Raw genomic sequence first — 25,217 nt, 5'->3', positions numbered from 1 at the left:
ATTTACAACTTTCTAAGGCTCTTTACAATCTATTATTTCACATTTAAGGCTAATTGGGTCGTTCTAGGACATTTTTAGGCAAAAATGACGTTTTCGAACCCAACTTTGAACTAAAGAACCTAAGGAATGTTTTCAAACTTATTACACGTTTAATATGCATATTTACAACTTTCTAAAGCTCTTTACAATCTATTATTTCACATTTAAGGCTAATTTGGTCGTTCTAAGTCATTTTTAGGCAAAAATGAAGTTTTCGAACCCAACTTTGAACTAAAGAACCTAAGGAATGTTTCAAACTTATTAAACCTTTAATATGCATATTTACAACTTTCTAAGGCTCTTTACAATCTATTATTTCACATTTAAGGCTAATTGGGTCGTTCTAGGACATTTTTAGGCAAATATGACGTTTTCGAACCCAACTTTGAACTAAAGAACCTAAGGAATGTTTTCAAACTTATTACACGTTTAATATGCATATTTACAACTTTCTAAGGCTCTTTACAATCTATTATTTCACATTTAAGGCTAATTGGGTCGTTCTATGACATATTTAGGCAAATATGACGTTTTCGAACCCAACTTTGAACTAAAGAACCTAAGGAATGTTTTCAAACTTATTACACGTTTAATATGCATATTTACAACTTTCTAAAGCTCTTTACAATCTATTATTTCACATTTAAGGCTAATTTGGTCGTTCTAAGTCATTTTTAGGCAAAAATGAAGTTTTCGAACCCAACTTTGAACTAAAGAACCTAAGGAATGTTTCAAACTTATTAAACCTTTAATATGCATATTTACAACTTTCTAAGGCTCTTTACAATCTATTATTTCACATTTAAGGCTAATTGGGTCGTTCTAGGACATTTTTAGGCAAAAATTTAGGCAAAAATGGCATTTTCATATGCATACTTTACTTACTTGTTTAGTGGCTCCTTAATCATCAAATTTCTCTTCTTCTGTTGAGAATCAAATTTCTAGACCTCATGTTTAGACAAGCAAAGAACTAAAAGCATCCAGTGACTCCTACATACAAACAATAAACATATGTAGTTAGAAAAAAAAAGTTAAATTTATAACAATCAATTAAAAACGAAGTTCAAATTAATTTTCATACTTTTCGTAGTATGGACATAAGATGAATGTCTTAGAAGTAAGTGCACTCATGGACCTCGTCATGTACGATAGAATTCGATCTGCATCGGTCTTTAACATGGTGGCCGAGATCATCTCCGGGCACATGAATCCAATAGTATTGGGGTGACAATCATCGTGAAAACACAACTCACTCAAAGCCCTATAATATATAGTTTAAGAACGTTAAGACAATCATAAAAATATAATTTAGGGGCAAAATATTAAATTAGGTAACTCACATAATAAAAACTTGTATTATCGATATATTTAGCATCATGGTGTTTGTGGTTAAGCTCTGCCAGAAGTGTCCTTAGCTTAGCATTAAAGACAGAAACAGCAGTGTTCATTTTATCGACACAAGGTGTAAAATTTCCTTGAGACTTGCCTGTCTTTGTAGAATTTCCTGTTCTGCTATCTACATTGAGATTTACAAGATAGTATCACCAAATATCAGCAGCTGTAAATAAATATACAAGAACAACAAAGGCAAAAATCTAGATCATTAACCTTCAAAGATAAGGAAACTCTGTGTTCAAGCTCGGCCTCATCTCACTGAGGCGGCCCCTGGTGCAGGCCAACATCATCCAACCCCTATATACAAAAATATGCTATAAAATCTAAAGAAGAAAAGCACACAGCTGCACAAACATCCGAAGTTATACAAACAAAAAAGACTGCAACAACATATTAAAATATTGAACCTACCTTTCAAGCACAAGATAAGTAAGCACAGAGCAACTCAAGATATGGAAACATTTAACTTTTACTAGTCTGTTTTTTTTTTATAATCATGGATAGTACAACATTATTCAATTAAGATATTGAGTTCTTACTTCTTAGTTTCCATAGTTTTCCATCAATTTTAAAGGCAAAACTACACTCGGTAGAAAACAAACAAGGCAAATTACAAGTATAACTACAAGATTTACCCATACTTGATCAGTTTTTCTTTTCCATAATTTTCCTTTTCAACCACCAAACATTGTAAAACTAAAATTATCATATTCATAAACTTTTACCCGAATTCTCACAAAACTTGATTTCCGAACACACTGAATGACCTAAAATCAAACTTCAAGGTTACTGTACTGGAATGTACCATGCATGTTTACATCCTTAAGAAAGTTACAGAAGTCAAAAAGATCAAGTGCTTCAAGCTTGTCTATTTCGACCTAAAACCCTTATGCATTTTGTTTTAAGTTTCAAGAAACAATTTTATCTCGGGAAAATTTTAAAGTCAATGGAACGACAAATATCCGCAATGGAAATACTATTTCCACCCATCTTTTACTCTCTCCACCTTTTCCCACATTTTAACATTGTTCTGAGTCTTCTCACTCAAGCACACTAGAGTACTATACCCTGCAGTTCAGATGGGATAACTTCTCTGATTACACTGAATAAAAGTTGAGAAAAGGAAAAAGGAGGCCAGAGTTAGCACTCTCTTTAACAGCCTTAAGGAATCTTAACAGTTACACTATCAAATCCCCATTCCGTTCAATGGTGCTGAAACAAAGAGGACAATAGAGGTCCATGGGCTCTAACATAATTCGGTGCAATGCTGTTAACATTATAACATATTTAGCTTCCCCAACTCCCAGCGCATCAAAGACAACAGGAACAAGAGGTTTGAAAACAGATCAACACCTAAGAAATTTTTGGAAGCACAACTTGACCAAACAACGGAGTGCTTTGAGAGAGCACAATAACAACAGAAATGAAACAACTTTCGAGAAGTTTTGAAGCACACACCTTACCAGGACAACCAGATGATCCAAGATATTTCGGAATTTCAATGTTTGCAGATGATAGAGCAGCAGAGTTATCTTTCTCACGACTGAAAATTCACCAACAAATAGAAAACAAAAGGTAAGAAACAAGACTGAAGTCAGCAAAAACAAAAAGGTTATTAACATTAACCAACCCAGCCAACCTAACTAAACTAATTGTTTCCTTTTCCATTCATCCTAAATCCTAAAATGCACCCAATTAAAATATAATTCAACTAAAATTTAACAAAACCTACAACTAAAATTCAACAAAACCTAAATCCTAAATTGTACCCAATTAAAATTCAACAAATAATATCAACCATTAAAATTCAATTATAATGCATAATTAAAATTCAATTATAATGTCCACAATTAAAATTAAAATACACAATTAAAATTCAATAAATATCAAAACTATTCAATACCTAAGAGAGGAGAGACGACAATGAACGAGGGCGGCTGAGTGGGTGGCGGCGTGGGCGGCTGCCGTGCCGTGGACGAATTCCTTGGCCGTGGGCGGCGGCTCTAAAAACGGAGCAGGGCATTGAATTAAGTAGCGAAGCAGTGAGGGGAAGTAGTGAAGCGCGCAGTACGTGAATCAGCGAAGGAACGCCGGCGCGACAACGATGGAAGGCGGCGAAGCAACGACGGCAGTGCCGCCGGTGAGAACAAAGCAGCTAGTGTTGGTGTTGGTGGTGGTTTCGTTGGGGAGGGCGCAGTGTAATTTGTCGAGCAATAACCTAAGTCAGAATGAATTCGTTTTGCAATTAAGGGTGAGCGTGAATTCGAAAAAAAAAAATCAAAAGCCAGTGCATCGCAGATTTATAATTCTGCGAGCATCCTAGAGTCATTTGCCACGCAGAATTATAAATCTGCGATGCACTTGATTGAGTAATTTGCGTCGCAGATTTGTTAAACTGCGTGGCAAATGACTCTGGGGGGCATCCTAGAGTCATTTGCCTCGCAGTTTAACAAATCTGCGACGCAAATGACTAAATTTTATGCTAAAATTTGTTATTTGCTTCACATGTTCAGAATGGCGTGGCAAATGCGGGGATGCAAATAAGCCTTTTTCCACTAGTGTGATCCTGGTAGTTTTAAATGTGTTCATGTGAATGTTGAGAGAAATATTTTGATCCAAAAATACTCTATTTTAGTAGAGCAGCTACAGAAACTTTTCCGGGAAAGCTAAGACAACTCGAGTTACTATGTTGTTATGAAAGGGTTGCAAAATCAATGTGGCTTGTGATTCCGGATGGGAAGAAAAATCCCCGGCGAGTAAGGTGTCCTATAGCCAAACAGTTGAAGGTAGTGATCCCAGAATACTCTGATGATATAAATAACAAGGTTTCTCAATTACAAAAATACTTTCCCATTGAGGTTGGCAAGTCTTTTGATGTTATATCCTTGTTGTCCGGTAATGGTGAAATGAATTATGTACCTAGTTTGAAAGAATGGTGATCGAGTTGAACTTAATGAGAAGACGTTTAGTGGCAAGTATGTTATGGTTTGTTGTTTTCATGTGCCTATCTTCCGTGAATTTTATGATTCAAGCCGCTGCCAATCCCTTGTGAATACATATACTGAATTAAGCCTATGTCAAAGAATAATCTTTACTTGCTTGTTTAGTTTCTGCGTTCTATTTTGTTCTTGTTCATTTCAGTTACCAAATACTAAGTATTTTTCTTTTAACATTTGTCTGGGAGGTACTATTAGATTTCCTCCCTTTGTTCCTGTTCATTTCAATTACGAAATACGAACTATTTATTGGTGTTTCATAGTGTTTGCGAAAAATTATCCTTGAACACAACCTTAAGTAGTTGGTAATGGGGACACCCTTTGCAGATACCCATATTGCTCTCCAATTATTTTCTTGTTTATATTTTAACCAGAGTGCATAACTTATTGTTCAGGGTGGGTTTGACATGATCTGTAGTGGCCGAGACAAGATTGAAACTCCAGAACAGGCAAGTAACTCCTTGTTCTTCTTTGTTCTCCCTATCCTTCCTTGTTGGCTTGATTTTCACTTTGAGATCTGATTGTTTGCTTATGATTTCAGTTCAAACAAGCTTAGAGACAGCATTGAAATTGGATTTGGATGGTCTTGTTGTTATTGGTGGAGATGACTCGAACACTAACGATTGTCTTCTTGCTGAGAACTTCAGGTACAGTAAAAACTTGGCATGTGATGGGGTACATTTCTCCTTCCTCAAACTTGGCCATATACAGTTTTTGGTCAGTGTGTGATATTTTTCTATTCGTGTTTTGCATATAAAGAACTAATGTTCATAAGATGTTTGATCAAAACCTAACTTATTGTTTATCAACTGCAAAACAGGGTTTCATGGGCTTTGTGTATTTCATTTATCTTGCCCTGAACAAGGACAAAGGACCTAGAGTGTAGGACAAGCATGGTTCTACAAATGAAGCTATAGAAAATGCAAAACAATCATGGATAAATACAAATAGGTTGCAAGCATATCAGTACCTCGTCTGTATTCTGCTATTACTTTGAAACGTAAATATGTAGTTTGTTTGAAGAATATGTGGATCCCAGGAATCATGAATCTGCTATAAATTGTCTAGATGAAGCATGGAAACTGGGGCTTTTTTCTTCGGAAAATGACTGAGAGTCCAATCGCCAGGGGTAAATACTTGATTATGACACGGGCATCACACATATTTTGAGTGAAATTTCTTTGGCAGAACCAATGTTTCTCCCTCTTTCTGGTTTTAGCATTTGTAATCATTTTCCCCTTCATTTTTCTTGAGGAATGAATAAAACTTTTTGCAAGAAATTTACTTGCAGAAGTTCTGTATTTTTGTCCTGGCTAATATAAAAGATTATCAGGGATTATATTGAAGCATTGTTTTGCTTATAACTTGTGTCAGTTTCATTTACCAGACCCCCAATGATTTATTTTTTTAAAAATAAAAAATAGAACAAAGAGGGCGACTTTATCAAGTTGCCCTCTTTGATTTTGAACAAACAAGACAAACAAAATTGCCCTATTTAAACTGTTTTAGAGGGCGAAAAACTATCAAAGAGGGCGAGATTTAAGTTGCCCTCTTTGTTTTCAAACAAAGAGGGCGAAAATTATTTGCCCTCTTTGATTTTGATAAAAAAGGGCGAATATATAGTGTTGCCCTGGAAAGCTAATAGGACGAACATAACAGGGCGAGTTAAGGGCGATTATTTTTTTGCCCTTAAAAGCTAAAAGGGCGATATTTTGATCAAAGAGGGCGACTTTTTTCGCCCTCTTTAATCTTGTTTGTTGTAGTGCGCGTTCGCAACTCCCTCGCGCGCATCTAGTTTGGAGAAGGTTGTTGACTGGTGTTCTTTAACTTTTTATGCTTGTGTTACTTATACATTGTATTCGTTGTTACTTTTTTTTTTTTTACTGCAGTTTCGTGAATTTCATGTTAGAGGTTCCTTGTATAGACTGGTGTTACTTCTACATTGTATTCGCTGTTACTTTTTTTTTTTTATTACAGTTTCGTCAATTTCATGTTAGAGTTTCCTTGTATAGACTAGTGTTACCTGACTTTATATGTTGGTGTTACTTATATATTGTATGTGTTGTTAATTTTCTTGTTTTACTACAGGTTCTTCAGTTTTATGTTAGAGGTTCCTGGTATAGACTGATGTTACTTGATTTTCTACGCTGGTGTTACTTTTAATTATTGCAGTTTTTTCAATTTAATGTTAGAGGTTCCTTGTATAGACTGATGTTACGTGACTTTCTATGGTGTTACTTATACATTATATTTGTTGTTACTTTTCTTGTTTTATTGCAGTTTCTTCAATTTCATGTTAGAGGTTCTTGTATAGACTGATGTTACTTTATTTTCTATGTTGATGTTACTTTTATAATCCATTAACCAACGCGTTGGGCTTATTTATAAGTGAGAACACGTCACACCATCAAGTTGATAATGTGGCTGGTCACAGACATGAGGTAAAATTAATAATAAGACATACAACTTCCACGATGATTAATTACACTTGTTGTAAATTATAGAGTTTGTGCTATCATCAGCGCGTCTCTTGTGTGACCGGTCACACCATCAACTTGATGGTGTGATACATTCACATTGAATATTTGCTAATTTCAGATCAGTAGGTGTAAGTTTCTTTTCTAGGATTAACTTGGCATCACTCACATCTTTAAACTTCATATTATTGGTGTTGATGTGTTGACGCAATAATTCCAACACTTGATCATCTGAATGACGACGATCTTGTTCTGTTTTTAATTTCTTGGGGATGGAACGTCTGAGGGCGGATTATAAAAAGAAGTAACTGAAATTATAAAAAGAAGTAATCACTTAGTAACTCTACTAATATTTTCTAAAGCTATTAAAGTAATTACTACTAATATTACTATATAAAAAAAGGTAACATATCTAAACTATAGAAGTAACATACCTAAACTAAAAAAGTATCTCGTCTAAAATTATATAAAAAAGTAACATGTCTAAACTATAGAAGTAACATACCTAACTTAAAAAGGTACATCCCTTAAAACTACTCTGTATAAAAAAAGTAACATGTCTAAACTATAGAAGTAACATACCTAAACTAAAAAAAGTAACATGTCTAAACTATAGAATTAACATACCTAAACTAAACAAATACCACTTCTCAAATTCTAAAAAGAGTAACATGTCTAAACTATAAAAGTAACATACCTAAACTTAAAAGGTACCTCCCCTAAAACTACTCCGTATAAAAAAATTAACATGTCTAAACTATAGAAGTAACATACCTAAACTAAAAAAGTACCTCTTCTAAAATAATAAAAAAAGTAACATGTCGAAACACAATTTAGAAGGTGGACCATGGTGCACAGTGAGCATGGTACACCTTAAGAACGCTAGTATATAATCAAAAGAACATCTGGTTACGTGAAAAGAAAATGAATATATCTTTTATTTATATTTTTAATAAATAGTGAAAATAATACTTCATCCGTTCCGGAAATATAGCAACATGGTTGACTTTTACTCTTTTAACCATTACTTTGACTCTTAATATCTATAATCGTGTGCAAGTAAAATAATAAAAAAATAATAGTTAGAAAATATTTATCGGATACGAATCTAACATGACCTCACATGACTAAAATTTCATTACGTACGAATCACAAAAAATGGGCAAAGTCGTAGGTTATTCAATGTAAAAAACAAATGGTGCGACATTTCCGGAACGGAGGAAGTATAATATTCTTTATAACAAAAAAGTGAATTATTATAACGCATGTTCTTTATTTTTTTTGTTAAGAATAAAGTATATTAGAAAGCTCAAATAAACAAACGCCCCATAGGTTAGCTCTTACAAAACGAACCCTCTAGGAGGGACCCTAAAGAAGAGCTTGGGGAAACACCACACAAAGATAAAAAAACACTCTATAGGGAATTAGTCCACTCCCTATCTACACTACTAATCTTCTTTCCTATAGTATGAATGCATCTATTTTTTACAAGGAATTGTATATGCTATACAGTTTTATCAATCCTACAAATTATGTGTTCCCAGTAACCTTTGTTCCTTACTTGCCAAATCATGTAAACTGTGGCAGCATCTGCAGCAAGGAGAACATGCCTCCTCCATTGTGAGGCTTTGTAACCATTCCTAATCCATCTGCGCAAAGTGTCCAGACCAACAGTTCTATAAGGAATCTGTAACCACTGCATGACAGCAGAGAAGCAACCAACAGCATAGGTGCAAAAGCCAAAGATATGGTCCTGAGTTTCTGATGCACTTCCACAGATCACACAGGCATCAGAATCATTGATACCAATATGAAACAATCTTGCACAGGTGGGGAGTCTTTTCATCATAGCCAACCATAGAATAAACCTATGTTTAGGAACCAAATTCCTTGTCCAGATTAGGGTGGACTAGTAAGGTGGAATAACCTCTGGGAGAAGCTTTTTGTACACTTGAGAAATAGAGTAAGACTGACCATTAGGCCAAGTATTACACCCTACAGATTGCACAAGTTCAGCTTTAACTTTGAAAATACATTTGAAACTCCAACTTGCAGACTTTGGAGCTTCAAATCCCCACCAATCCCCATTCTTCACATACACCTCATGCACCCATTTAACCCACAGTAAGTCCTGTTTCTGAGCAACATTCCATACTAATTTCCCAATTGCTGCTTTGTTCCACTGTATAATGTTTCTAAGACCAAGCCCACATGCTTTTTTAGGCTCACACATCTTATCCCAACTCACATATCCATACCTTGAGCTGTTTGCATCACCTGACCATAGGAAAGCTCTACAGACGAAAGTAATTTGTTTAAAGACAACTTTGGGGAGGAGAAAGATTTGCCCCCAGTAGACACGAATACTCATTAACACAGCATTGATTAACACCAATCTTTCTGAGCAACACTTCCAAACTCTGATTCTTGCAGTAATTTTATCCACCAATTGTTCACAGTCAGCAATTCTAATCTTTCTTGAGCTTATTGGAACCCCTAGGTATCTAAAGGGAAGAGATCCTAAAGAGAAACCAGAAGCTGAAGCAATCCTCTGAATGTCAGTTTCTTCCATTCCCACACAATAGATAGCAGTTTTTTCTTTACTTGCCACCAGGCCAAAGGTGTGGGAAAACAGATTCAGACCTTGAATCATGCAAAAAACAGACTGTTAGTCTCCTTTACAGAACAACAGAACATCATCAGCAAAGCACAAGTGATTTAAAGCCAAACTAGAACATCTTAGGTGGAACTGAAATTGTTGTAAAGTGCTTATGTACATCATTGTGCGAGAAAGATACTCCATGCATATAACAAAAAGAAAGGGGGAGAGAGGATCCCCTTGTCTAATTCCTCTCTTGGTTGAGAAAAACCCATGAGGGCTACCATTGAGGAGAAGAGTGTACTTTGTGGAAGTCAAGCACACCAGAATGAGTTTACTAAAGTGATCAGGGAATTTTAAGGCCTTAAGCTTCTCTTCCACAAAGCACCAATCAATAGCATCATAAGATTTTTTGATATCAATTTTAATCATACAACTTTTAGGCCCTGCTTTCCTTGTGTAATGTCTAACCAAATCCTGACAGATGAGAACATTGTGGAGGATGCTTCTACCTGAGATGAAAGCTCCCAGGTTCTTAGAAATTATATCTGAAAGAATCAGTTGCAATTTTGAGCACATGAGTTTTGTAATACACTTGTACACCACATGGCAACAGGAAATAGGTCTAAAATCCATGACTGTAGTAGGACAGTTGGTTTTAGGGACAAGAGTAATGGATGTGGCATTTAGGCTTCCTAAAAGCTTTCCATTTTCAAATTTTTTTTGCACTGCTTCCACTACTTCAGGCCCTACAATACCCCATGCCTGTTTGTAGAACTTGCTACCATATCCATCCATGCCTGGAGACTTGTCATTTCCAATGGAGAACATTGCAGTTTTTACTTCCTCAGTAGTTACACTTCGAGCAAGTAACAGATGATGATTCTCATTGAGTACAGGTCCCACAGCAATGATTTTTAGGGTTCACATGAGTTCTGGAAGGAGTAGTGGTGCCTAACGGCTGCATGTAGTAATCCAGGAAAGCATTTTTCACCTCCATGGGATCATCTCTCCATGCTCCATTGCTATCAACAATAGAGTATATGGCATTTTTTTGTCTTCTTTTCTTCAAAATTTGATGGAACATCCTGGTGTTTTCATCACCAGTAGCTAACCATTCCACCTTGGTTTTCTGCTGCAGAAATTCCAAGTAATTTTTATGAACTGAAGTGTAGACAAGGTTGGCTTCACTTTCTCTTATTCTAAGGTCATCATTCATAGGGTTCTGGTGGAGTTGTTGTTGTATTTCCACCAGATAAGCCAAAGCAGCAGTGTCTCTAGCATGGATTTCACTGAAACCCTCTTTGTTCAACTTATGAAACTCTTTTTTCAGCAGCTTCAATCTCTAACATACTCTAAACATTGCACAACCAGTAATATCTACTCTCCAAGCATGTTGCACTATTTCACCAAACTGTGGTGAATTACACCACATATAATAGAACCTGAAAGGTTTATGAGAGCCATCATGGTTGTAGGTACGAATTATAGAGGACAATGGTCAAAACTCCCCTCAGGAAGGAAATTTTCCACTGCATCACTAAACATGTCTAACCAAAGCTGGTTTGCCACCACCCTGTCAATCTTTGACATAACCCTATTGGTACCTTCTTGCTTATTTGTCCAGGTATAGAAACAGCCAGCAGTCTTTATATCTTCAATGGCACAGTTTGAGAAGCAATCTCTCATAGGTTGGACCTCTCCAAGTCTTACAGGGCTACCTATTCTATCTGTCAGATTTAGAACATTGTTAAAATCCCCCATACAGATCCAAGCACCTCCAACACTTCTAGCAATCACCTCTAAATCTTCCCAAAAAACTCTCCTATCCCTTGCCTCATTCATGGAATACATAAAGGTGCAGTCAAAGCTTGTTTTCTTACTGCATGTGGTGATTTGACAGTGGATGAGCTGGCTAGTCATGGAAACAATATTGGCAGTGAAGCAGTTTGGGTTCCACCCAATAACTATCCTTCCCCCTGCATGCTTTGAGATGTTAGAAGAAAAACACCAACCAGGACAAACAGTTATGTACATGGAGCCAAGGTTTGAAGCCTTGACTCTTGTTTCTAAGAGGCTGAACAATTGAATGTTGTTTTTCAGGAGAAAATTCCTGATTTCATGTTGCTTTGATTTTTTGTTCAGGCCCCTTATTTTCCAGCAAAGGATGCTATATATCCTTGTTGGCTAGGGGAAATCACCCCCTGTACAACATGGTCTCCTGGTTGTTCAACACACTCTCCCTCCATTAAGCTCCTTGGTGATACATGTTCACAGTCCAGTATATCAAAAGAGTTTCTAACAGGTGTGGGTGTATGCACTTTGTTGGTTTTGATTGGCCTAAGGGACCTTGTCACCCCACCTGAAACCCATCACCTTCACCCTCCTGTGCTTGTTGTGGGATAGGTTTAGGTCTCCAAACTTCTTTTGTTTTCTTGGTGCATTGGTCAGTGGAATGCCCCATACCCTTACACACATCACAGATTGTTGGCTTCCATTCATACACCACCTTCTGGCTAACCACCTCTCCATCAGCATTCTCATACTCCACTGTCTCTGGTAACTCCTGTGATAGGCACACCTCCACCAAGACCCTAGTATATTGCAGCTTCTCTCTTCTCTTGGTGGCTTGATCCATTTTCATATGATTCCCCACCATCCCTGCAATTTTATACAGGCTCTTCTCACCCCAATACATGAAGTTCAACTGTGGGAATTGAATCCAAATGGGAACAGATCGAATTTCATCCTTATTGATACTCATTGTTTTCTCCCATGGCTTCACAATGAAAGGCTTCTTATCAAAAAAAATTGGTACCCTAGATTGAGCACCTTGTCCCTGTTCTGCAGAGTAGTAAATCGCACAATATGAACCCCATTACCTAGAGCTGCTACTTTGTCTACACCCATTTTCCCCCAAATTCGTCGAACAAAACCCTCAATTACATGAGATGGTGGATTTGCCCCCAACACAAAGCAGACCACAGATGATTCCCAAAATTGAATTTCATCACATATATCATCCTGTGTAATTTTGACTCTAGGTCTATGAAAATCCGGCCTGCTTACTGAGTTAGGACTAACATGTATCATTGCATCAACATTTAATGGCATATCAGCTGATTTATCAGACATTGAAGAAAAAACAGAGCATACCTCCCGTGAGCTGGTGGATTTCGCATCCACGGTGGTCGGAGCACCTCGCACCACTCCTAACCACTCAGAACATTGGCGCCTAACTTCTAATTATCGACGGAGCTCCGCCAACCCCGAAACTGGAGTGAAAATCTCCTCCTTAACCGCCACCTCCAGAACTGGAATACCCGCTAATTCCGTCATTGAACGGTGCTTCATGGCCGCCGACGAGGATTTCGGACCCCGTGTCTTGTTACTGTTCCCTTTGCTGCCACCCTTCTTCCTCCCCATGACTCTCCTGCAAAGGCGACAGTGTCGCGTGTAGAGTATGCGCACCGAGAGAAAATCCTAGAGAGAGAAAAAGAGTTTATTTGTATTGATTTTTGTATTTTTTAACGCATGTTCTTTTGTCGTAGTGTCATGTTCTTTTTCTTATACACATATGTTCTTTTGGTGCATCATGCTCACCGTGCACCATGGTCCATATATAGTTTAGATGTCTAAACTATAGAAGTAACATATCTAAACTAAAAAGGTACCTCCCCTAAAACTACTCTCTTATAAAAAAAGTAACATGTCTAAACTATAGAAGTAACATACCTAAACAATAAAAGTATCTCCTCTAAAATTATAAAAAAAGTAACATGTCTAAACTACAAAAATAACATACCTAAACTTAAAAGGCACCTCCCCTAAAACTACTCCGTATAAAAAAAGTAACATCTCTTTCCCTTTGTTGTACCAACCGAGTGTTACCCCTCACTCGAATTCTTGAAGATCATAGCAGATCTTTCATGATATTTTTTGGATTACCCAACACAATATTCAATAAACATATGATTCTGTGGGAGAAGTTACCTATCACTACATTTAAAGGTTACTAATTTATTTTTTAAAGAACCTATTAACTTAAATTGAGGTAAGGTGGACAAAGTGAAAAAGCACAAAGAAAGGCATTGGAATAATATTCAATAAACGAGTATGAAGCCTCTGCCTTCACATGAATGAGATTTGCCGGATTTAAATTGATAATATAATGAGAATTTAGTCCATATAGTGTGAACACGTCACACCATCAAATGATGGTGCATGTGGACGCCTGGACGGTCTCATACAAGACTTGAGGTTGTGCTATAAGTAATTGTTTGGAACGAAAGATTATCGAAATAAACTTTTATCACTTTTGAATACTGATCAACTAACCTCTCAATTATTATGATCGAATCATAATTAAACTTGTACCATCGAGAAGAGAAACATACCCACGAAAATTAAAATGTCGGATGAAGAAAATTACACCAAAAAAACAAAAAAGAAAAGAAAAATAACAACCCAAATTAAAGCTAGATCTTCAATTCATCAATCGTCATAATATAACTCAGATATCAAATTCATCACACTAAATAAACAAATTTTTTTCGTCTCTTCGTTCTAAGAGGCGACAAACAAATCGACAAACTGGATGTAACGTACGACAAAACAAGTAGCTAGAGTAGCCAATGGAGCCAAATTAAGGAGAAGGAGCCGGAGTAGCCAGTGTTGACGACGGCGACAACGGCGGCTGATCATCAAAAATAAACTGCGCAGTATCATATCTCAACTGACAATAAGGCAACATAATCGTAGTCCATGTCGACAAACTGTCGACACAACAACTAGGTATCCTACCCAACGCTGTCAACAAGCAACTTTCACAAGCCTCGACAGTCATATCAGGCCTACACAACACCATCCCGAAAAACCCTTCGAAAGCAGTGAAGTTCTCCTTCCCATGAGCGAAAAACTTATGCACATTATCCGGCGAAACCGCCTCGGAAATCAACCCCCGCATGGTGGTGTTCACCAGGGCGGGGAAACCATCGGTGGCGGAGACGTTAAAAGTGCTGTAGTTGAAATACCAAGGGTCGGTCCCGTTTCCCTCGGTGGCGGAGACGGAGTTGTTGGTGTATCGAATCATACATTCATCGTACCAAATGGTGGCCTCCTTCCTGTCGAAGCAGAATTGGTCTATGGTGCTGATGGTGGCGTTGACGCAGGCCTCGCAGGTGTCGAGAGAGACGTCGGGTCGGCATACGTAGTAGCCGTTGACGCGGTTAGAGCCGAGACCGACCGAGGTGTTGAGGAAGTGTTCGGCGGAGGAGGAGGATTGGAGGTTTGATAAAACGGTGAGGATGTTGGTGTAGTATGTGCTGGTGGTGTTTATGATTTCACTTTCTCTGCATTGTCCTCCTGTTAGATCAAGTTGAGGTTCTATGGTTTCGGCCGACGCGATTTGGGTTAGTGTAAGGAGGAGGATTTGGAAAACAATAATCATAACATTTTGCCTCTTCATTTTGATAATTTTGTTAATGGAATTGGAGTTGATATTATTGACTTATAATTAGAGGATGAATTTATTAGTTAGATCATGATCGACATGTTATCATTTGCCTAGCTAATAGAGAGAAAAGTCAACAACTCCTTAATTAATTTTACAACTTGGTTTTAGCTTATTACTTTGGTACTTTGTCATTAGTTGACTTTTAGATTTATGATCATTATATCCTTGCAATTACCATTCCTTTCGACATGGATCCAACTAATTGTAACTAGGATGTTCTGACCTTGAAAATGTCTTAACAGAGAACTACGTCAAGATTTGTATATTAAGTGCTTGCAACACTTGACTCTTTTAAGCGTTTCTGAATACGGTTAAAATCTACTAGTATATTTTACTTCTATAATCCTCATTTTATGCTTAAAAGTCAAAGAGCTTTTCCTTGCAACATTTCCTCCTTTAGTATGGGACTCACTAATTCTTTATTATTTCTCACCTTTTTACTCCACTTGCAAGCATTTTTTATTCCCTCTCACATAAGCAATTAAAAATATCGTCATTAATTAACACCACTTACACATTAATTTATTCATTGTATGCACTACTTGGCCCACAAACAGTTCTAAAATTACACGTAAATACAAGTGTTGCGGGTACTAAAAGGGGGGAGTAAATTAATATTTTAAATATTGAGGTGAAAAATGAAAACTAAAGTTCTCCCTACAAAAATGCATAAATATTAGTCATTCTATCCGGCGGGCTACTTGTGCTGTTTATACCCCGAACCGCGTTCTGGCAGTCCGAAATTATAGTAACATCCCTCCATGCGTTTTTATGGCACCACTTTAGGTAGCGGAAGATGGCCATTGTTTCCGCACAAAGAGCAGCCGTAGCTGTAGTTTTCCCAGCAATTGCCAGTGCCATTTACCATCAGAGTACCTGTATATTGTTGTATATCATGTCTGGACACAAAGGTTAGAAGAAATCAATTCCAAGACGACAGAGTTAGGCTGATTTTTTTTGACAGGGGCTGCTGAGTGGAACACTTTGGCTAACCATTGAGTTTATTCCACACATTTTTAATTGGATTGGACTCCTCTTTAAACACCGACAGATTTCTCCTAAGCCAAATACCCCATAGGGAGGAAACAAAGAGAGTAGAGATAGGCATACCCACGTGGTTAGGGGGTCTTCCTGGCTAATTATGTTCATGATAAACCAAACTTTAAAGGGGGAAACAGACCCTACAGAACCTACAGGAAATGCAGTATCTCTTAAGAACCAACTCTTATTCTTTCTTATTCTTTTTCTTTTTCCCATAAAAATGTTAATGTGCCACTAAATCTTATTAAAAAGAAATTTTCTTTCAATCTCTAATAAAAATAACTCTCATTAAGCATCTAAGTGATAGGACCAAAGTAGTATATCAACTACACATAAGGATCACCTCCACAACAATCAACCAAATAATACTACTCCAAGATCCCACAAATAATTCACCGAACAATAACCAAACAAACAACCAATAATAGACAACAACTAATAATCAAATGCGAAAGAATATAATGGAATCAACACCAAACGAATTGTACATGGAAAACCCCTTCGAGGAGAAGCGTAAAAACCATGGGACTTGTAAGGACACTAGTACAAATCGCGCCTGTTAGCGACGCTTTTTAGACCATTTTTCGATGCCTATAAGCGTCGAGATATTAGCCCTCGACGGTTTCGAGAAGCGTCGAGAAAATTCAAGACGAGATTATTCTCGACGCTATTTAGCGTCGAAAATGGTGACGCTTTTTTCCGTCTACCTTTTTTCTTCAGCGTCGACAGTATCGACGCTTTTAAGCGTCCATAAATCTGATTTATGGCGTGGACAAGATTTTTTCCCACTTTGCCCCACATTTTCCTATTTGATGTTCTCGACACCTACATGCGTCCAGAAATTTGTATTGTGGGGAACTTTAATTGTAAATGAGCACGATAATACGACCATAAAAAACGTCCAGATTTATTTGTATAATATTAATTACAATAACATCGATAATTAAGAGTTATTATTAATTATCATTTCGGGGGTCCAACCGACGATGTACTTAAAAGATTATCCACAAAAAGAAAATTTGGTGAAGGTAAAACAAACTTTATAGATCAAAATGAATAAACGACAAGGAAATATATTCATTACTTATGTATAAGTGGAAGAAAAAATGAGTCTTACATGAATTTATTCAAAATTGATATAAACTACAACAAAATAATTATTAGTACCGTACATTAACATTGTAATATTATGCACACTTCTACTATGTGTTTACATTAAAGGCATTTAACAACTTAAATTGAAGTTCCTGTTTTCAAAGAACTGATGCCAGGCTCATCCTTCAGCACATTTAGCACACTTAATACAGTAAAGCCTGCAAATCCAGAAAAAATAGAAATAAATCCAGTGCATAGTCTAAAAACTTCAAAGAAGAATCTGCACTTAAATATGTCATAATATCATGCCCAGATATCTTACAGTAAAATGAGAGTCTAGTCTTACAGAAAATAAGAGAAGAGACGAACACATAATAGTTTCATTGTCGACTGACCCATCCATTCAAAGATCTAGAACAAAAAGTTCACAAAAACCTAAAGATACAAGAAATTCAGAACGCGGGAGACAAATATGGTAGAGCACATGGAGGAGAAAATTATTCTTGAAGTTAATTGAGAAAAGCAACATCAAACAAAAGTCACATAAACAACAGATTGAGAAAAGTAGTTTTAGACAAAAGTCACATAAACTAAGATTAATTAAAAAATTATTAATTTCTTGATATATTACGATAATTAATCTTTGACATGATCTTACATCTTTCAACTTTTTTTGGCAATTGGTTGCATAAATCTTACTTAACCTGTGGAAAGTTTGAAGAAATCAGGGAGCGTGGATCACGATGAAGATAATGTTGCAGGGGTCTAATAGTAGAGATCAAGATAAATAATAGGTATAGGATAATGGGGATCAGACCAACAATACAGCTTAGTGTAAATGGTCCTTTGCTTTATCCATTATGTTTATTGGAAGAGTTTACAAATTAATCTTCCCAACTGCAAGCGTCGATAAAAATCACAGTGAAGAGGCTACATCCATAATTCGTATCTTCACAGCCACAAAACTTAAACTAATCATCGCATAAAAACCCATAGAAAAATTGCATACTTGACCAACAACTAGAAGAATGTCCCCCTTTGCCATATCTTGTCGTTCTAGTCTTAATGTCTAGGCTTCTATTTAAAGTTCTTTACCTCTTTACAATTGGAAATAAGAGTTTCCAACATATTTGGTTCCATAATATTGCAAATTAGAGTCTAGTCTTATATGTCTGCTTCAGATAAATGAGGTACAAACAGGCCCTAAATTCTGGTGGAGAAAAAAAGGAGTCTGAGACATGTTCAATACTGAAACCTAATAAGCATCCTTTAGTGATTTATTCTAGTATGGGCTCGTGGAGTATGATTGAAGGAATCTATGCTAGAAAAATATCAAGAAAACAAAAGAATTAACATCAGCAACCTAAACCTACCTCGCAATATTAATACATTCCGGTTATACTATATTGTTTACACATTTCGGTCAAGTACCTTGCACAAACATATGCATATCTATTATACAAAACTTATGCATATATTACAAATAACAGGATGAAAAGATTTGGTGTACGACATGGAAAATCAGGATGAAAAGATTAATTAACTAAAAATAACTATGATCTGTTACATTATAGACTATTATTTTCAAACAATTCTTCTTTTATTCATTTCTAGTAGAAGTCAGTACTCAACTAGTCCAGCACATTATTTGTCTCTTATTTTCTTATAATTAATCATACTACACATATAAGAGGGTGATACAATAACTTTTTTTTGGGGGGGGGGGGGAGGTAAGAGAATATTACCAAAAAGAGAGTTTGAGGCAAGCAAGAAATTGCTAACAATTTACAAGTCATCACCAAAACACCACAACACTTAAAAAAGATACCAAAGCCATATATATCTTCTAATCTGAGGTAAATTTTGGTGACTTTGTGGAACAGGAAAAGGATTACAGGAGTGGCTTCTAGCTTCTGGCTAGTTGATCTGGTATACAGGAAGACAATGGAGAGAAAAACATTAGTTTTTAACTTGTTACTTCAAGGTTATTTCTTTTTTATAGTTTGACTAAGAGATGGCTGAATGGTGGTGGTATATCTGTATGTTCTCTCTAATCAGTAGTCGTATCTCAGTATGTTCTCTTCTAATAAGTAGTGATAGTGACAATTCTTCTGTTATTTATTTCTAGTAGAAGTCAGTACTCAACTAGCCCAACACATTATTTACACATATAAGAGGGTAATACAATATAAAAAAATGGGGGAAAAAGTAAGAGAATATTACCAAAAAGAGAGTTACGGCAAACAAGAAATTGCTAACAATTTACAACTTACCACCAAAACACCAGAACACTTAAAAAAGACACCAAAGCCAAGAGGCCAACAGAGTTACACACATCAAGCCTAAAACCCATACACCAAACAAGCATCAGCTAAATACTCTGTAATTATGCAATTCTAAAAGATCAATTAACTAAACATTTAAACAAATTACCCTCTATAATCTTTCTATATACGAGACATTAGAATATGAATTAGATAAAATAATAAAAAGCGAGATACCAAAACTTTAGAATACGAACAAGCATATATAAATAAACTCTTAACAAATTGATCAATATCCAGATGTTTATCATAATAATTCTTACCATGTCAAAACTAAAGGGTCAAAATTATCAAATCAACATTTGCAAATTCACATATTTCATCGTATTTAATTAACAATCTGTAAGAAAAAACATTTCAAGTGAGTTTATGAGTACCTCGGAAAGTCCGTCCAACACAAGGAAGTGAAGTTGAAGAATCTTTGACGGGGTTTTCTGCCACTCTATCGCAAGTCCGCAATTGAGTAGAAAACGCAGATGGTGAGAGGAGGAATTCAAAGGAAAAAAACGAAAATATTATATCAAATTAACAAAATTAAACCCCAAAAAATCCCTCAAAAATTCACTAAAATAAGGTAAAAGCTGAAGGCGCATCAAACCTGAAGGCAATGGCGAAGTGAAAGTGTGTGAATTGAGTCCTTTCCCAGGAATGATTTGCAGATGAGATGGTCTAGGGTTTGAGAGAAGATGTGGTTGCTGGGAGTTAGGAGGGACAGATCGTGGGAGGCGATTTTATTTTAAGAGCGGGCATTTGTTAAATCATACTGGAGTACTAACATTATATTCCAACGAAACTTGAATACACGTGCCTTGCATGTGCACTTTCGACGCGCAAGGTTGTCTAGATAGTCCTAGACGGCAAAATGCGTCTTAAATAAGAGGAAACTCATTTTCCTCGGAACGCATATAGCCAAGCGTCGAGGTGTCAGCGTCCAGAAACCAATGGTTTTGTAGTAGTGACAAGCACCAACACAGACCCTTTTAAGCAATGTATTTACAAAGTGTTAAACGTAAAAATCATACAGACCTGATTGTAGGTTTCTGAACTGCAGGAGATGCTGCTCCCGGACGTAATGGCAGACTTCCAACGCTAACAAATGTTCGTGGTCCTTCCTAATCAGCAAAAGACCATGAATATGTATAAAAAAAAACTATTAGGAAACTAAGAAAGATATCATATAACTGAAAATCAACTTTTCGAGAAACCTCTTCCTCTTTCTGTTGAAATTCCAGATTGACTCTTCCTTTTTCATGGTTATAGATCGGCATATCGGATGACAGAAAACATAAGCAAGGGGCCTTGTCCTAGTCAGGATTCAGGATTACTCCTAAGATATAGTAAAAATATAGTAGCCAACACTTCACATATACTGTAGGACACCACACTAGTGGAAAAACAATCATTTGCATCACCACATTTGCCTCGCACATTTAAACATGTGACGCAATTGACAGTTCTAAGCTTTAAAATTAGTCATTTGCGTCGCAGAATTATTAATCTACGACGCAAATGACTCTAAAATGTTCTCAGAGTCATTTGCGTCGCAGATTAGTAATAATGCGACGCAAAATATTACCTCCTTTGCGTCGCAGAATTACTAATCTGCGACGCAAATGACTCTTTAAGTCACCTGCGTCGCAGATTAGTAATTCTGCGACGCAGAGGAGGTAAAAAAAATTCGGAAGTTTTTAATTATTCCTTCTCCCCTCTTTTTCTCTCTCTTCTTCTTTCCAGAACTCCATTCATGAGATGTCAATACCTCTCAATCTTTCATTCATTTGAAATCTCCTCTAACCACTATACGTATTTTGCCTTTAATTTACCCGGAAAAATCAAGATTTGCGAAAACACGGCTCGAAGAGAAAAATCCTAGATTCCGCCGCGAAGAAGGAGACATTTCAAAGCAGTGCAGCTCGATTGCTAGCGAGTCTCCGATCCAATTCTGCGAATTAGTTCGTCGGCGATTTAGGTACAGTGCAATTTATGTTAATTAGGGTTCTTGTTTATCAGCCTACGGTGTATAGAAGATTTCAAGGGTTCTTGTTTATCAGCCTATTTCTAGGGTTTTTAAGGTTGGGTGAAACGCCAAACCGTTGGAGCTGGATCTTCGGTTAACGTCGCCGCCGTCATTGATTACCTTATTTCTTAGGTATTTCCCCCCTCTTTACCATGAATCCAACTTCAATTAATTTTTACTTTTTATATTGTTTTGATGAATTGTGTTAGTTAGTTTGTAAATTCGAACATTTTTAGCAATTATTTGAACTTTTGATTGAGGATTTTGATTTCAGATGGTGCCTGATATTGTAGAGGGTGATGGGTTTGTTGGGAGGCAGCCTCATATCAAGTATGAGCTCAGAGATAGTCCTGGTCTTGGTGAGTATTCAATTTTTAAAATCAATAGTTCTTTGGAAGTTAAACTATTTTCTTTCATATTTTTAGTTGTTTTGATATTTTTGTTGCTTACATTGTGCTCACACAAATTTAAACATCAGTTTGATGCTTGTTGTGTTGTTCTAATATGATTTAGTGAATGTAGGAGGATACAACCAATTTGTATTCTTCAACTGCAGTTATAGTAGTTCGGATACTCCACTGAGTGAGGGTCAGTGCCATTGGTTTTCTCCCAAGGTGAGGCCTCTATTCAATTAGTAAAATAAGGAAATGTTTTTTCTATTCAACGCATTACTATCGGTCTGTCGAATGACAGTTTCAGCTTAGCCAATTACTGTAACCGGTTTCTCACAGCAGGATTGAAGTTGTTTTATTATAAATATAGGGTTTGATCGTGTTGGTTAGTTTGTCAATTCGAGTATTTTGAACTTTTAAATTGAGGATTTTGATTTTTTTTTTTAAGTTGTTAGTTTTTTGTTGATCTGGGGTTTGGAATTCCTTATCGTGTATTTAATTGGTTTTCCTTTATGCAGGGTTCTACTTTGCTTAAAGCGGGCTCTAAAAATCGCAAATGCCGCTCAACAGATGGCTAATGCTACTCGGGGTAGTGGTGGTTTAGTTATGCTGTTCATTGAAATCATCAATAAGTAAGCTCTCTACTTGCTAGAAAAGTTTGTTTTCTGACCGTGTTGGATGTTTGATTGTATTGGCATATCTTTCCTTTTATATATTGTGACTGTCAGGAAGACGTAGGATAACCTTGGTTATTATGGGTGCTTCATATGTAACCATATCTAACTTGGATGTTGGATAACCTTTATTTTTGGTTGTTTCTGGTTGGTAGTCTTTGTGATGATCAGTTGGGAAGTGTATATATGCCTGCTTGCTATGGTTGTTTTATTATTAATGAAACTTGCAAGTATCCTGAGGTTTGTGATGATCAGTTGGGAAGTTGTTTATTCTAATGAAACAGAGAGCAGGTTGCGTAGGTTGTACTATGGCTATCATGAAGAATGTTTTAAGGTGTCTTTCGGTGAGTTTCTATTGCTTCAACTGTTGTAGGAGCTTACAACTCCAATGTAATACGGGCGAAGTTTATTAAAAGTTTGTAAACTAGAATTATGAGTTTGTACATCAGATAAGTATTGTGGTTTGCGTGGGTTTATTTTCTTCAGTTTTTCCATCGCCTTGATGAATTTTGCACGCACAAACAATTTTTTGAGCTTGCTGAAACTCTTGGACATTTGTTTTCATGAACTCTTATGTTCATCTGGTTCTTTTTGTAGGATCTTTTACCTGTTTGCTGTTGCTTTTCTGCTGATCTACCAGTCACTTTTCCATCTATTTCACCACCTTAGCTGCAATTTTTTTCGATGGAGGTTGTAGGAGTTGAAATTCTCTCTCTGACAGAACTATTAGCCATTTCTTGGACTGGATTTGGCTGTTGATGAAATGACTCTGCATCATATTTGCATTAAGTGCTTCTTGTACTAACTTTATGGCTGCAGTCTGTTGCAGTCCAAGTTTCTCTGTCTTTGCAACTTGGTCATCAACTTCCTAGAGATTGTTGCTGTTTTTACTCAGCTCCATATTCAAGTTACTCATCTCATGGCTATTGTTTCCATCTCCACTTTCTTTTTCATCTGCTTGAATGATATCTTGGGCCTCATTCGTTTATGGTTCACTTAAACTTTTATGTTAAAAGTGTAGTTAGGTTATCAACATGTTGGGTGATCTATGGTGAATTTGCCTTTTATTGGGTTGTAACTAAAATATTAAAAAACGAATTTTTTTTTAAAAAAAAAAAGTCATTTGCAACGCACATTTAGCTAATGTGCGTGGCAAATGACTTTTTTTTTCGCCTAAAAGTCATTTGCGTCGCACATTTAGCTAATGTGCGTTGCAAATGACTTTTCAGGCATGGTGCTGAAAAGTCATTTGCAACGCACATTTGCTAAATGTGCGACGCAAATAAGGTTCATTTGCGTCGCACAAATGTGCGACGCAAATGACTTTTAGTCATTTGCGTCGAGAGCTTTTGCCACGCACGATGTGCGACGCAAATGTGCTTAAAAGTGCGATGCAAATGACCCTTTTTCCACTAGTGCCAGAATATATACATTCATAACTTGCACATTGCTCACTGAGTCACCACATTAAACTAATGAAAATTCAACCAGACTATTTTTTAGCAATGTAATCAATAAACATATTAGCATATCTTGTGAAATTTAATTCACCATATATGCTAACTAATGAAAAATAAGCATGGATTCAATAAGATTTGAAAGATACTACAACCTAAAGAAAAACTTAAAGAGTGATTAACTAAGTCTTTGAAACACCCAAAATTCCGAAAGCCACTAATCATCAAGTACCCCCAAGAACCACAATAATCATAGGATCTTAATCAGTGACATTAATCTAAGAGCCAAAAGTGATTACCTAAAGCCCAGAATAAAGTTCTAAACAGCTTCACATGGAGTGAAGAAAAACAAGGCACGGTAAATATCTAGCTGCAAACTGAGTTTTTTACAATCACCTCAGAAATCAGTCAATGTAATTCAAGAATAGGCGTTCCATATAATTCCCCTAAAATTAAAAGAAGTCTACAACTAAATCTGCACATCAACATCATCCAGCCCAATCAAACGCATACCGACAAACTGTTTTAATGCCTTTCCAAATGATTTTAAAAGCATATGAAAAATTTATAGTGTGTGCTTGGAGCCTTTGACCCCCCTTTATGCACTACAAGTTTGTTTATTAGAGCGGGGAAAGGTCTAAACGTATCTCCACGTCAGGAAAGGTCTTAGAGTATGAGATACCATAAGCATTTAAGCAAAAAAAACAAAAAAAAAATCTGCCATCACAAACCATATAAAGTAAAACAAAATCCTTCAAGTATATGTCTTAATTGTTTTTGGCCTTCTACATAACTCCTCCATCCACCACTGTTTGTAGCTCACCACAAATGAGACCACGACAAAGCTGCCTAACACCCCCCCCTCCCAGAATTCAGAAGACACAAGAAGACTGTTTACATCCAAATGTTCTGTTGCCAACCTATCTTCATCAAACAGAGATGGTGAAATTGGTAAGACCTGGATCAATAAAGGAGACAGTGTGAAGGGGAAACTATCTTCTAGTTATCCTGGTAGACCTTGAAACTAAAAAAACGGCCCCTGAGTCAAATCACATACAAATCCAAGCATGATTTTATCCCTAAACTAACCGGCAATTGGAGGGTTTCAAGTTCGAATCTACACAATATTTTCTTTCCCAAATTTCCTAAGCTGAAAAAGATCGAAATGGGAAAAAAATTGAAAACCCTAATTGGAC

General features: G+C 36.5%; 1 protein-coding gene and 2 long non-coding RNA genes across 3 annotated transcripts; 2 read left to right on the top strand and 1 right to left on the bottom strand.

Annotated features, from left to right (window-relative positions):
• Nucleotides 1-14,151: 14,151 nt before the first annotated feature.
• On the bottom strand, nt 14,152-14,973 carry LOC110775941 (cysteine-rich repeat secretory protein 4-like). Its single transcript, XM_021980536.2, has one exon. It carries the CDS (start codon nt 14,971-14,973, stop codon nt 14,152-14,154), a length of 822 nt encoding a protein of 273 aa, XP_021836228.2.
• Nucleotides 14,974-21,068: 6,095 nt separating this feature from the next.
• LOC130462728 (uncharacterized) lies at nt 21,069-22,017 on the top strand. Its single transcript, XR_008923435.1, has 3 exons — nt 21,069-21,450; nt 21,533-21,630; nt 21,773-22,017. It is a non-coding gene; the product is annotated as an uncharacterized lncRNA (long non-coding RNA).
• Nucleotides 22,018-22,037: 20 nt separating this feature from the next.
• Nucleotides 22,038-23,559, top strand: LOC130462727 (uncharacterized). Its single transcript, XR_008923434.1, has 3 exons — nt 22,038-22,112; nt 22,409-22,522; nt 23,162-23,559. It is a non-coding gene; the product is annotated as an uncharacterized lncRNA (long non-coding RNA).
• Nucleotides 23,560-25,217: the final 1,658 nt, after the last annotated feature.

This window comes from Spinacia oleracea, chromosome 6 (genome assembly GCF_020520425.1).
Source record: "Spinacia oleracea cultivar Varoflay chromosome 6, BTI_SOV_V1, whole genome shotgun sequence".
Classification (NCBI taxonomy): domain Eukaryota; kingdom Viridiplantae; phylum Streptophyta; class Magnoliopsida; order Caryophyllales; family Amaranthaceae; genus Spinacia; species Spinacia oleracea.
This window is presented reverse-complemented; position numbering and strand designations above follow the sequence as displayed.

Excerpts from the sequence above, each read along its gene's own strand:
- LOC110775941 (XM_021980536.2), bottom strand. The coding sequence starts at position 14,973 with ATGAAGAGGCAAAATGTTATGATTATTGTTTTCCAAATCCTCCTCCTT.